This window comes from Carassius gibelio, chromosome A14 (assembly GCF_023724105.1).
Source record: "Carassius gibelio isolate Cgi1373 ecotype wild population from Czech Republic chromosome A14, carGib1.2-hapl.c, whole genome shotgun sequence".
NCBI classification, from domain to species: domain Eukaryota; kingdom Metazoa; phylum Chordata; class Actinopteri; order Cypriniformes; family Cyprinidae; genus Carassius; species Carassius gibelio.
The window spans coordinates 23495231-23508544 of NC_068384.1; the positions used below are offsets into that span (position 1 = coordinate 23495231).

The window sequence follows — 13314 nt, forward strand, 5'->3', positions numbered from 1 at the left end:
TTTATTAAGAGCATCTGCATTTGCCTGGGACAAGAGACGCGTTTAATGATGAATGCCTCTCTTTCTGCTTCCTCCCCAAAGTGTCACGACACGCTTGTACAGTTTGGTGGCTTCTTGGCGTCTAACCTCAGCACAGAAGACTACATCAAAAGGGTGCCGTCAGTGGATGTCCTCTGCAACCAGTTCCACACGCCACACGACGCCGCCTTCTTCCTCTCTCGGCCCATGTATGCCCATCAGATTCTGGTGAGTGCTCACAACAAACTTCGTGAACCAATTTGTCCAAGCACAATATTTGAAAGCCGTTTTTTGTTTCTCACATCAAGAGTGTGATTAGTGCAAAGAATGCTGTAAGACAATAGCAGATGAAGCATGAAGAGTCTTTAATAGTGGTTGCTCTTGCATTACAGTAAACTGGGATGTATTTGTTGTATTTGGCAGTATTATAACCTCTATATGATGCTGCCTGCCCAATGAATATTTCATAGAGAGCTCATTGTGTGTTTCCTTTCAACGCTAGAGCCCATCTTCCAGCTCTCCAGGGCGGTGTAAAGTTAACCCCATATCTCTTCACCTCTAACTAGATTTACCGCCCCCTAATTCCACGTCCATACACTCCTCTTCAGGCTGTTTGTTGTGCTTGAGAGAGTTGTAAAGCTTGCCTGCTGTCTCTGTGTTCCCATCAGTCCAAGTACGACGAGCTGAAGAAGGCAGAGAAGGGCAACCGGCAGCAGCAGAAGGTCCATAAGTACATCGCCGCCTGCGAGCAGATCATGGCCCCAGTGCACGAGGCTGTCGTCTCTCTTCACTTGCCCAAAGTGTGGGATGACCTTCGACCTCAGTTCTACGCCACCTTCTGGTCCCTCACCATGTACGACCTGGCGGTGCCGCACAACGCCTACGACCGCGAGGTCAACAAGCTGAAGATGCAGATCAAGGCCATCGATGAAAACACGGAGATGGTGAGACGCTTGAAAGTGAAAATACTGTATTGTTGTCAGAAATGAATCAAGCAGCCATATTTACTGGAGAAGAGGAGAGAATCCGTTACTGTGCTCCAGTCAGAAGTGTTAAAATAATGATGTAAAAGTGGAACAGCTATTACTTATCAATTACTTGCTCAGCTGCACATTTCACACACATCAGAATCAACAGCTGAAACTTTGTGATTCTAGAGACAGCCTGTATTTGCAGGAATAATGAAGACAATAAACAGCATATGCTGTCAGTGTAATGTATGCAGACACATTGACCTCATGATCTGTCCACACTAAATGTAGTTGCGCCTCATAATAATGGTTTTAAAGCCTCTCTTCATCAACAGTGCTGCAAGCCATGTATCAGACGCCATGTGAAATGTGTTTCCTGCAGGATTGTGTTGCAGCAGCAGGGCGTGAACTTTACAAATTGGCATTTTCAACAGAAGTACACACGGAAGTAACGGTTCTTGGGTCCTGTTGAGTCATTAACTTTTGGTTCAGCGAGTGCATTAACTCAACGAGTGCAGCTCTGAACAACGAGAACTTTGAACCTGTCTATATATAGACTCTTGTTGTTCATGAAATGCTCTTCTCTATTGCAGCCTCTGAACAAAAAGAAGAAAGAGAAGGAGCGCTGCACAGCGCTGCAGGACAAGCTGCAGGAAGAGGAGAAGAAGCAGCTGGAGCATGTTCAGAGAGTCCTGCACCGTCTCAAACTGGAGAAAGACAACTGGTTACTGGCCAGTGAGTCCTCCGATCACTCTCTCACAGTGTCTCCAGTGCTCTACGCCTCTCTCTCACTCTCGTATTCCCTCTCTTCACAGAATCCACTAAGAATGAAACTATCACTAAGTTCCTGCAGCTCTGTATCTTCCCCCGCTGCGTCTTCTCAGCCATTGATGCCGTTTACTGCGCTCGCTTCGTGGAGCTGGTGCACCAGCAGAAGACGCCCAACTTCTGCACCCTGCTCTGCTACGACCGAGTGAGTCCACTGCAGTTACAAGTGTCTCTTAAAACAATAAAAAAAAGCCCAGGTTCCCAAGTGTATCTATCATAAACGTGATATGAAACCGGTCTAGTCTTAAATTCCTCAACAGCATAACATGACGGTTTGTTGAATTAGTTTGGCTCGTTGTACAGAAAGTTATAATTATGTGCTCATCTACCAAAACAACAACTGTTTAGCGCTGTCACATTTATAGCTGGCACACTGTGAAACAAAAGAAATGACCTGTGGTGTGATTTAGATGCCTTCTACAGCATGATAGGAACACCAAAAATTCATTTTCTCAGTTTTTACACTTTTGGTCTTAAGTGTCAATTTTTCGAGGTTTATACAATATCTGAAAGCTGAATAAATAAGGTTTCCACTGATGTATGGTTTGTAAGAAACTATTTGAAAATCTGGAAATCTGAGGGTGCAAGAAAATCTAAATATTGAGAAAATCGCCTTTAAATTTGTCTAAATGAAGTACTTAGCAATGCATATTAGTAATCCAAAATTACGTTTTAATAAATTTACAGTAAGAAATTTACATATCTTCATGGAACATATTTACTTAATATCCTAACGAATTTAAGCAAAAAAGAAAAAATTAATAATTTTGACCCAAACAATAATTTTTATCTATTGCTACAAACACACCCCAGCGACTTGTAGGGCCAGGTATTGTTCAAAATCTTTCGATCCGGTGCCAGTTTCGATACCTCAGTTTCAATACCGGTTGCTAACGATACTTTTTTCGATACAATGTTTTAAAATCCATTTCAACATCAACACAAATACATTAAACACACAACTTTTATTTTTCACCTTAATTAAAACAAATTCTGGTAACACTTCACACTCAGGATAACATTATTAATACAACTGGTTGTGCTTTTTGGATAGGGGTGCGCCATTCAGGGGCGGACTGGGACCAAAAAGTTGCCCTGGACTTTCTGGCCCACAGCAGCCCACCACATTATAACGCAAACGCCCCTGTTTTGATGTCATTAATTAATTTAATATTTAAGTAAACAGTTTGGGGATTTTAACCAATAAGGGCAATTGATCCTCTGTAAAAAAAAAAAGAAAGAAAAAAAAAACCCAGCAGCTGTTCATTTAGCAATACATGCTCATCAAGACACAAACATTCCTCTAGAACTCACACTTTGCATTCAGCTAGCAGATCCATACGAATCATGCATCAAATAGAAGTTTATAAACTCAAACGATAACTTTGTGCTTTACAGATGAACTTGAAGTCTTTATTCATTCGAGATGTTTAATAATAGCTCATCTTTGGCTCGGTAATACAAGTTCATGATCCGATTAGTGAACCGATGATTCTTTTGAGTCAATCTTTTAAAATAATCATTTATTTTGTTTAATGAAACCAGTTTGGAAACTAGTGTTTCACAAACTGGATAGATCTGAGCTGCAGGGCTCGAAAAATCGCTATCCTGATGTCCCGGGGCTATTGTGTGTTCCAGTCTGAAGGGCTATCGTGAATAGTGATGTAAAATTCCTAACTCGATTCGCCTTGTTCACTCGCTTGAAGGGGTGAAACGGTAGCTGATCGTTTGCACTTGTTTCTAAATATTGCTGATTCAAGCGGTTTAAACTTATTTTTGCGCGCGTTCGGAGCTTGCGCTCACTCATTCAAAGCACGCGCTGCAAGCAGCATTTCAGGCAATGCGCGTACAGAGAATTCATTCATATTTCGCGTATCATAACTTCACAATGGACACATACACACAATTATAAATAAATTGTCTCTGCATGTATTCTTGTAAACACAGTCAGTTATGTTTTAAGTGAACGTATACAGTGAAATTTTGCACCGAAAGATAAATTATTTTTCGATACCCATAGTATCGAAGTTTTTCGTTCGATACCATAAAGGCATCGAAGTTCGGTACCCAGCCCTAGCGACTTGTGACTTAAGGTTTGGTGCTCCAGGGTCACATTTGACTGACTGTATTCATTGATATCAACCATTCTACCCTGTTACCCAAGTTAATGACCAAAATAATCAAACATAAAACCAAGACATTTAGTTTGTCCTCCTGACAGTTGACCTTTTGTTAAAGAAGAGCTAGAATGTGACTTTATGTAGGAGTTTCAGTCCCTCTGTGCTAATCTCTTGCTGGAGAGTGCTATCGCAGGGCTGTTAATGGCGTTGTTTGCTCTGTGTTTATGCACCAGTGGCTACAGTCAAAGAGCTACACGCTTATCTGGGAGTCTGTGCTGCTCTCTCGTGCTTTTATCTGAATGTTTGAAGTATTTCCATTATGTTGGTTAGAGAACGGTGGTCTCTGTTTAATGGCAGCACTACTCGTCCTCTCTCCGCGCTCATCTAGGTGTTCTCTGATATCATCTACACGGTGGCGAGCTGCACAGAGAACGAGTCGCGCCGCTACGGCCGCTTCCTGTGCTGCATGCTGGAGACGGTGACGCGATGGCACAGCGACAGGGCCGTCTATGAGAAGGTATGGTGTGCTTGCACCACTGATGAACTGTTTAGGCTCTTGTTTAATTATCCTGTCAGTGCTGTCTCAAGCGTGTCCTAGTCACCATTAAATTGCTATCTGTGAAAACCAGTTGGCAGTGTGTCCCTTCCCTGCAGGATACGAGTGTTTAAATGTTCGTCAGGAGCAAACTGATCTTTAAAGTTCAATCATCTTCCATTTTCACGTAGAATAGACTTATTACAAACCCAGATCAAATTATTTCTGTCTGTATATTTGGAGGTTTTGGGTTAATCATGCTTTTTTCAGAAGCCTGGTGTGATCTGCTCGTCTTGTGTTTCTGGTTCCCTCACTAGGAATGTGGCAATTATCCTGGGTTCCTGACGATTTTCCGAGCCAGTGGTTTCGACGGAGGGAACAAAGCCGATCAGCTGGACTATGAGAATTTCCGGCATGTTGTCCACAAATGGCATTACAAGTTGACTAAAGTTAGTATTCTACTCCTCACACAACAGAAATGTTTATCGTGTTGTAGAGCTGAGTGATTCAAAACTTTTCAACCCCCTTGAAAATATTGATGATGATTGTACTTTATAGTAAGCACGAATGATTGACTATACAATTTTGGTCGCTTGAGAAATTACCGTATTTTCCGGACTATAAGTCGCACTTTTTTTCATAGTTTGGCTGGTCCTGCGACTTATAGTCAGGTGTGACTTATTCATCAAAATTAATTTGACATGAACCGAGAGAAAACATTACCATTTACAGCCACGAGAGGGCGCTCTATGCTGCTCCGTGCTCCTGTAGTCTACACTGAAGACATAGATGTTTTCTCTTGGTTCTAAATAAATGCGACTTTTAGTCCAGTGCGACTTATGTTTTTTTCCTCGTCATGACGTATTTTTGGACTGATGCGTCTTATACTCAGGTGCGACTTATAGTCTGAAAAATACGGTAATCACAAATTAATTGCACGTCAGTTTTGGCTAGTAAATTATAATTGAAGACATTTTGAACTTACAAAGTAGCAGCCTTTGAAAAAAATATTTTGATTCAACTTTGCATAAATAAATCTAATATTAAATAGGCTTTCATGTTTAATTTTTTTTTTTTTTATTGAAATATGCAATATTAATAATAATAACCGGCATTCAGTCATTCTTTCAGCCAATTTGTTCAAATGGCTGCTTCATTCAAGAACAAAGCAATTTAATAACTGGCTTACTCGAATCATTAAAAACTCATAAAAAAATAAAATCACAGCTGTGTTGCTCCGAGATGCATAATCTTTGTGCTTTGGTTTTGTTTGAAACTATTTTCATTTGTAAAACAGACATGCACTGTTTTATCTCAAATTGAACGCAGTAATAACTTGTGACTTGATATATTGAGTCATATGCGCAATGTTTTGTATAAATGTGACTTTTTGTTAGCACCTTGTGTACAGAAAATGCTCCTCTTCTCCCCTCAGGCGTCGGTTCACTGTCTGGAGACGGGCGAGTACACCCACATCCGTAACATCCTGATCGTGCTCACCAAGATCCTGCCCTGGTACCCCAAGGTGCTGAACCTGGGCCAGGCTCTGGAGTGCCGCGTTCACAAGATCTGCCAGGAGGAGAAAGAGAAGAGGCCCGATCTCTATGCATTAGCCATGGGGTAAACTGAGCCGAGAGCCGGCTGGCCTCAGCATTTCAACTGCTTTCACCACACTGGGTCAGAGGGGCACTTTCAGGGGTCTAGCTGGTGGTAGTGCAGTTTTAACACATTTTAATTGAGCTCGCTTTGGTTATTTTAGGTTTTTTTGTGGCTACAGAATGTGTGTAGGCATTATTTATATACATATGAACTGAGAACTATATGCAGAAAGGTTATGAAACGTGGCCCACAATTTGTCTTTGCTTGGTTCAAAATATTTTACTCAATTAGCAATGTTTTAGGTGCGTTAAATTACTAGATTTCTCTGACTAGATGCAAGCAGACCATGCAAGTTGACGTAAAAATATAAAAATATACATTAGAAAATAAAATGATGAATTTGTATGAATTAGTTTTTTAGCAAAATAATTACCATTAACATCTAAGCATTGTCCTGCAGCCCTTTGTGATGCATATCTTTATGGGTTCACTCATAGCCTTAAAGTGCTTTTCCTAAATGTACCGCTAGGGGTGCTGTGACCAAACAAATCCACTGCGCCTCACAATGCGCATGTGCAGGTTGGGCTTAAAACATGACTGGATAATTGCAGAAATGAATCATTAATAAGGGAAGTCCCCCTCCGCCAGCCATCAGCAGGGAGATTCTGAGCGTCTCTGTTGGCAGAGGTTAGCCACTTTAAGGCAGATTTATTGGTTGCTCTTTTCAGCATGCTCTCCGCAGTGGGATTGATTAAATGTGTCAGACTGGTGCGGTCGGAGACGGTCAGGAGTGGCTGGTCACCTCAGGCGCACGTGAAGGGATGAGGTTTGTGGTGAGGTCATTGAGGAGGAAACTAGGTTCGGCCTCTAATGAACACAGTCCATTCAGCTCTGGTTGTGTCAAGATAAGGCCATGTTATCAGTAGAGCTTGTTAGAAGGTGACAACATCTTACTGCTTACCTTATGGACCACAATCACACTGACGACACTACTGTTCCAATAGTTGTTTATTTATTCATGAATACTTTCATTTGATCAAGTGTGACCATAAAGATTACATAAAAGTACAAAAATAAATTCTGTTCTTTTGGAATAATTCAGAGTACTATTTTGCCATATTTTTAATCGAATAAAGCAAAAAAAACTTAACTTACTGACCCCAAACTTTTGTAAATGAGATGTTTAGTTTGAGGAGCTCACATGGTTTTGGAGAGAATTTCACGGGCTTGTAAAATGATTAGACATCTATTCACAACGAGGAACTGATTTCTTTTTAAACTGGCGTCTTCAATGCACAATTGGTAATAACTGTTGACGTGTAATTGTTGCGTTCATGCCACCAGTGGGATTTCCCAGCACACCTCGTCTTTTTTGGGCAGACGTGGCCCTGTTCTTGTGTTTCTCTGTAGACACATGGAATCAAAGAGAAATGAACCCGGGGGGAAACCAGACCTTGTGTTCAGCCTCTCAAAGATATGCCAATCTAGTTACGTTAATACAGTCATAAAGCCTTTCCTCTGCGAACACAGCCCCCCTTGAGGATTTCTTTTTGAATCCATTCGTTTCCGAGTTGATTTGAAGCATTACACACTTCGTATTACCATCTGCCGTGATTTTAACCGTGTGTGTGACTTGCAGCTACTCTGGCCAATTGAAAGGCAGGAAAGTGCACATGGTGCCAGAAAACGAGTTCCACCTAAAGGAGCAGCCAGTGCGCAGCGCCACGTCTGGCACTCTGCAGAACGGACCGGGCAACACGGGCAAACCTGCGGTCGCCGCCAACACCAGCGCTGGAAAAGCCGAGGAGGGCACCGCCGAGGACTCAGGTGACTCCATTTGACTAATCTTCCTGCTGTCGTCTACGAAGCTTCAGAAATTGATTGGATAGCATCTGGACTTGTTTGTTCATTTATTGAGAACGTCTTGATACTCATTTAAAATGAAACGCATTGCCACGGTGTACAACACTCGCGGTGGGAATTGCCACCCTGAGGGAGCTTCTTGCAATTACTGTGTGAATTGGGGTAAAACTGTGAAAGATATTAGAACAAGAAAGCCTCGCACTGACCCATTTACACAAACAAGAAGACCGCGAGGATTGATCACATCAGCAGTGCAGGTCATGTGACTTCAGCCTCTTCAGGATGCTCTCGGTCCATCACACGACTCATAAGTCTTGCTACCATTCAAAAATAACAAATATTTATCAAAAATAATCAAAGGAACAATATTGTGAGATTACGAGTTAAAATAACTTTTCTGTGTGAATCTTTTGTAAACTGTAATTTATTCTTGTGCTCGTTACTCCAGTCTCATGATCTTCAGAAATCATTTTGGTAATTGTAATGCATTATTGACAGGATTATTTGCTGAATGGAAAGAACAGCATTTTATAGAAGTCTTGTAACTTTATAAATGTCTTTACTGACACTTTTGGTCAGTTAAAATGTAAAAAACCATACTGGCTCAAAGCGTCTGAATGGTAGTGTATATCCACTTTTAGTTAAGGCCTGAGTTAAGGAACGCCTACATCTGCTGGAAACAGCGTGACAACCTTTTAGAAGACAATTTTGTTTGGCACTCAAATCCTGTAAAACCCCAAGTAACAGCACCTCTGTCGTGAAATGTGGTGCTGCTAAGAGTTGAGTTTCGTTCCAGCAGGTGTAAGTAGCCCTGCCTGCTCCAAGATAACTGTGAAGAGGTTAAATCCCCATCATTACTTACTGTCTGCCTCCTGTTAGCAGCTGTGATATTAATTGCTCCGAGCATAACTTACAAGGGATCTGTTTATAAGATGAACACAACAAAGTGCTCTTTAAAAATCGAAAATCGTGTCTTTTGGGGTAAAATCATTAGCAAGTGCGAATGAGCAAATATTTTAGCTTGACATTTTTTCATACGCTGCTATAAAAATGACCATTGCGCCACCTCTTTTCTTTTCCCCTCCCGTCTTTAAATCTCTAAGGACATTTTCAGGTGTGTTTAAATAATTCACTCTCTGTGAAGCCCAATCTGTGTTTCCTTCACTTTTAATGAGCTTTCAATGGGACATGAAGGATTCTTGCAATCTCCCAGCATGCTCAATAGCTGAACATGTTTAAGTTAACTCCTTCACTGCGGCACCAAACAGAGGAGCTTTGGCATTATTCCGCTCTATCAGGACGTTTTTTCATGCCATAGTTTGTCTCGTTTGGTAGGTATGGACACAATAGTTGTGTGACGTCCATGTCGGCTTGGTCTATTTGCAGATAAATCCAAGGACAAATCTCAGGCGGCTCAGAAAGCTGCCAGCAAAAACAGCACCACGGCCAATAAAGTGAACAGCAGCAACGGAAGCAGCACGCCGAACAGGTACTGCACCCGCGCACGCTCAGAATGATGTACTGCTCTCATCTCTTATATAATCTCATTAAAAGTTGAAGCCCCAGGGTGAGAAAGTTTAGCAGGGGCTTATTATTTCAAACTACTCGCCAAATAAATCAATCCTTTATCAAAGTCTACCTTCCTTATGAACTGTGTAATCAAATTGAACAGTGTTCCAGGCAAGAATCCGCTTACAATTCTATTAAACTGAGCAATTGCGCAGAGAAGTGTCTTGAAAGGAGCCATCTCTGAAAGGCATGGCTGTTACAACACACAGTTGCACGATGGCCCATCAAATTGGCTGTGTAAAACATCGTTTCGAAAGAAATCCTTCAATGGGAGACCGGCGAAGAAAGGTCCCATTAGTTTCCATTCAGGAATTGTGTGAATGGAATGAGATTGTAATGGATGTCTGAGTGTTTTAATGTGGTTTGGTGGGGTCAGGGAAAGTGGCGTATTCAGGAATATGTAATGAGATGAGAGGACAGAGGGGTCACGATGTGCTCGGTTTTAATAATGAATGACTTCAGCCATAGCTCAGGGGCTTTGAGAAAACACTTTTTTTTTTTTTGTCCAAAAGATCAAATTCGCTTTGGTTTCCACTTTTGCGAAGTATATCTTGAAGTGTCTATGATGTGTATCTTTAAAGTATAAACGCTTTCTTCTTTTTCTAAAGCTACTAGCTACTTTTCACTCCATTATTTTAACATTAGATAAGAGTTTATCTAACATAACTCCTCCACCCAAAAATAGACTCCGATTCATTTGTTGCTTTAAAAAAGTCAGCGGAGTGCAATCTGTACTATTCATGAGGTTTTATAAAATCTTAAGTGGTGTTATATTACATTTTATCAATGGTGTCAATCCAAACATCTCCAGCTTATCAGTTATTCTAGATTTCTGAATAAAAGCCATTTGCTTTGTTCTTTGTAATGGTTTCAAAGCCAAATATATATATATGTGTGTGTGCGTGTATATAAACATGAAACATTTCAGCTGATCCCTAATCTCTTCACAGCACTAAAGGAAGCAAAGAGAAAGAAGATAAAGAGAAGACCACAAAGGAGAAAAAGGAGAAGAAAGACAAGAACCCAGCAAGCACTCCAGAGGCCAAAGCAGGAGGGAAGGACAAACAGAAGGAGGAGAAGCCCACTGACAGCAAGGAGAAGACCCCCAAGGCTGACAAGGACAAGAGGAAGGATGACAAGAAGGAAGAGAAGAGCAAGATCGATGGGAAATCCGCCGAAAAAGAGTGGTCCAAGGAACGCGACGTGTCCAACGACAGCAAGACTAAGGAAGGCAGCAAAGTGGAGAAGAGCGCTGGGACGGGAAGCATGAAGTCCCTCGTGCCCAGGTCCGAAGGAGTCGAGTCTGAACGGGGTGAGACGCTGTACACTTAAATATGCTTCACTACACTTCTTGGTCTTTGTTTGGGCTTTAGATGAAGAGTTGATTTGCAAAAACCGACTCCATTTTCATTTGATCTTTTCAGAAATCACTTTTTTTATTGCACATTCCAAGTTATATATAAACCAAACTGCAGTTGGGTTGTTTTAAGTAATAATAATTAACTTAAAATAAAAATACAGGTAATTTACAAAATTAAAGTTTATTGAAAGAATATATTTTTTTTACATATTAAACGTTTGTTTTCTAGCAAAAGCAGATAACTCCACGTTTCATGTTTTAGAGTTTAACTTTGTAATCTCCTCCGATGACGGTGGAGATGTCTGACGAACGTTGTTGTAATCATAAATTGTCTGGATATGATGGCATGCAATACATGGAGCTCTTCCCTCACCATTGTAACACCATGCTTTTGCAAGACTCCGAAAACATTTCAGCTTTTATTTTCCTTTTCCGCCAAGTTCGTCGATATTATCCACCCTCGGTCATCTTTTAGTTAGCTTTGACGAAACTCCTCTCAGCTAGTAGTCTTTTCAAAGTGAAATAAGCCTTGTCCCCTAAAATGGACTTAACGGTTTCTAAAACAACAAGGTCGCTTGTCGGCTTCTGCAGTTAAACATGAACTCGCGATGCCTTGAAAGTGAACAAAACTAGCAGTCTCTTCGCTAGTGAGAAATGTCTTGTGTAGCCTTTAAGATGCTACATTATAGAGGCTAACTGATAAAAGCGTCAGGGCAGCACTGACGACAACTTTTTGTGCAAACTGCGCGACCGTTATTACAGTGAACTGTGTGAAGTCATGTAGAACTGTAATGCGGTCAAGAGAGCTGCCTGGAACTACGTTCATTGTGCGTTTCCCAGAAAAATAAAAATTTGAACATCTCAGAAAGTTCGTCAGCCAATCAGATTCAAGCATTCAACGACCTTGTAGTATAAGTGAAGAATAATAAACAGCAATTTTTTTATTTTTTTTAGAAAAACGCCACAGTTTTTCCATATTTCACTATGTTCTTCCCTCAACTTAGACGGGTTGATAAATTCATCCCTGTTTAGTGAAATATGGAAAACGGTGGCGTTTTCCTGTAAAGCGTCGTTTATCATTTTTTTCTAATTTTCTCTTTATTTTAATAAGAGATCTTAAAGGATTTTGGATTTTGTTCACCCTAAAAGTATAATTCTCTTTTGGACACTCACCCAAGTGTCTGCCTATATTGTTTAAATTGCATGCTGCAGATAAAAAAAATCTAAAGGAAAAAAGCATTTTTTTGAAGCTGAACCTGGTATTTCTTCTCTCAGCAGAGCAAAAAAGACGAAAGCTTGACGCACACTCGTCACCGTCGCACTCCTCTGCAGTTAAGGTTAGTATGGCCTGAGGAGAGCTGTGCACTTCTTTCCTCTTGTCCCCACCTGTCGGAGATCGTGTGTTTCCCGCTGGAGTTTGAGAGGAGGCCTCTGGAGCCCAGCCGTTGTAGGAGAGCAGTGGGGGGAATTTGGCATCTAATGGACTATTTTTTTGGAGAAGTATTTTTCAATAGATGTCAGATTTTTAAGATAAATTCCCAAGGACTTGCCAAAATATTAAATTCTAGCACATGCTTAATTTTTTTTGCTCACTTTTTTCACACTAAGAGAATCTACTCGAGTGCCTCACAAGTTTCGTTCCTTGTCGTACACCGTACTTTTTGTAAGATTGTAAATATACGTATTTATTTTTGTAAAGCACCCACCCTCCCTTTTTGAATTATTTTTTTTTGAATCATAGCATATTACTTGCTGAGGAAGCAAAACATAAGAGAAATAAGAATCAATCTTTTACTTTTTTTTTAACTTAACATCGAGACAAGAGAATGTTTCTGCTGGAAGAAATCCTGAATCACGTCGGTGACTCCCGGAGGAGCTGGAATGTTTCCCCGATCTGGGATCCCAGACAGGAATGTGCTCCTCTTCACTGCCACTGCTTGCTTTTTTTGTCCACCCTGTTTTATTTTCCACACCCGATTCGTGGAAGGGTTTTCAACGAGACATCCGTGCAACCAGCAGACGGTTCCTTCAACATCGAGAGAAAGCCGCATCACCAGCAACTACGACAGAGAGAAAGGCAACCAGGAAAAAAAGTGTGGGCATGGCCTTCCCAGAGGGATCTGTCCATCCGTGACCAGGAATCTTGTTGCAATTGTCTATGAGTGAGACCTCAAAGTGTACATGACCTCCTTCTATTCCCTTAATTTATGAATCCTAGCTGAGTTTAGCTTGTTTTGTTATCTTCATCAACTCCCATAGTTAGTTCACAGAATGTATGCTCTATTTTAGACCAAACATACGAGTTGAGACGTTTACCTGTGACGTTCTCCAAACACATGCAGGTTGAGCGAGTCCAGCGCAGACTAGCGTTAGGCTCCAGTAGTCCGGTCTCTGCGTCTCTAACCATGTGAAAGTTCTAGTCTTTGAAGGTCTTTGGGGATGTGTTGATTG

General features: G+C 41.1%; 1 protein-coding gene across 4 annotated transcripts in view; it reads left to right on the forward strand.

The window, feature by feature from the left end:
* Positions 1–13314, forward strand: part of LOC128026858 (THO complex subunit 2) — a 53373-nt gene that overhangs the window by 33469 nt on the left and 6590 nt on the right. For 2 of the 4 annotated variants that reach the window (XM_052614098.1, XM_052614100.1), the window contains exons 22-32: positions 82–246; positions 687–962; positions 1583–1724; positions 1805–1962; positions 4326–4454; positions 4790–4921; positions 5908–6092; positions 7711–7898; positions 9321–9423; positions 10454–10815; positions 12139–12200. In XM_052614098.1, coding sequence (XP_052470058.1) covers positions 82–246; positions 687–962; positions 1583–1724; positions 1805–1962; positions 4326–4454; positions 4790–4921; positions 5908–6092; positions 7711–7898; positions 9321–9423; positions 10454–10815; positions 12139–12200 — 1902 coding nt within the window. The remainder of the gene's footprint in view (positions 1–81; positions 247–686; positions 963–1582; positions 1725–1804; positions 1963–4325; positions 4455–4789; positions 4922–5907; positions 6093–7710; positions 7899–9320; positions 9424–10453; positions 10816–12138; positions 12201–13314) is intronic. The other 2 variants (XM_052614099.1, XM_052614101.1) reach the window with 1 other exon arrangement.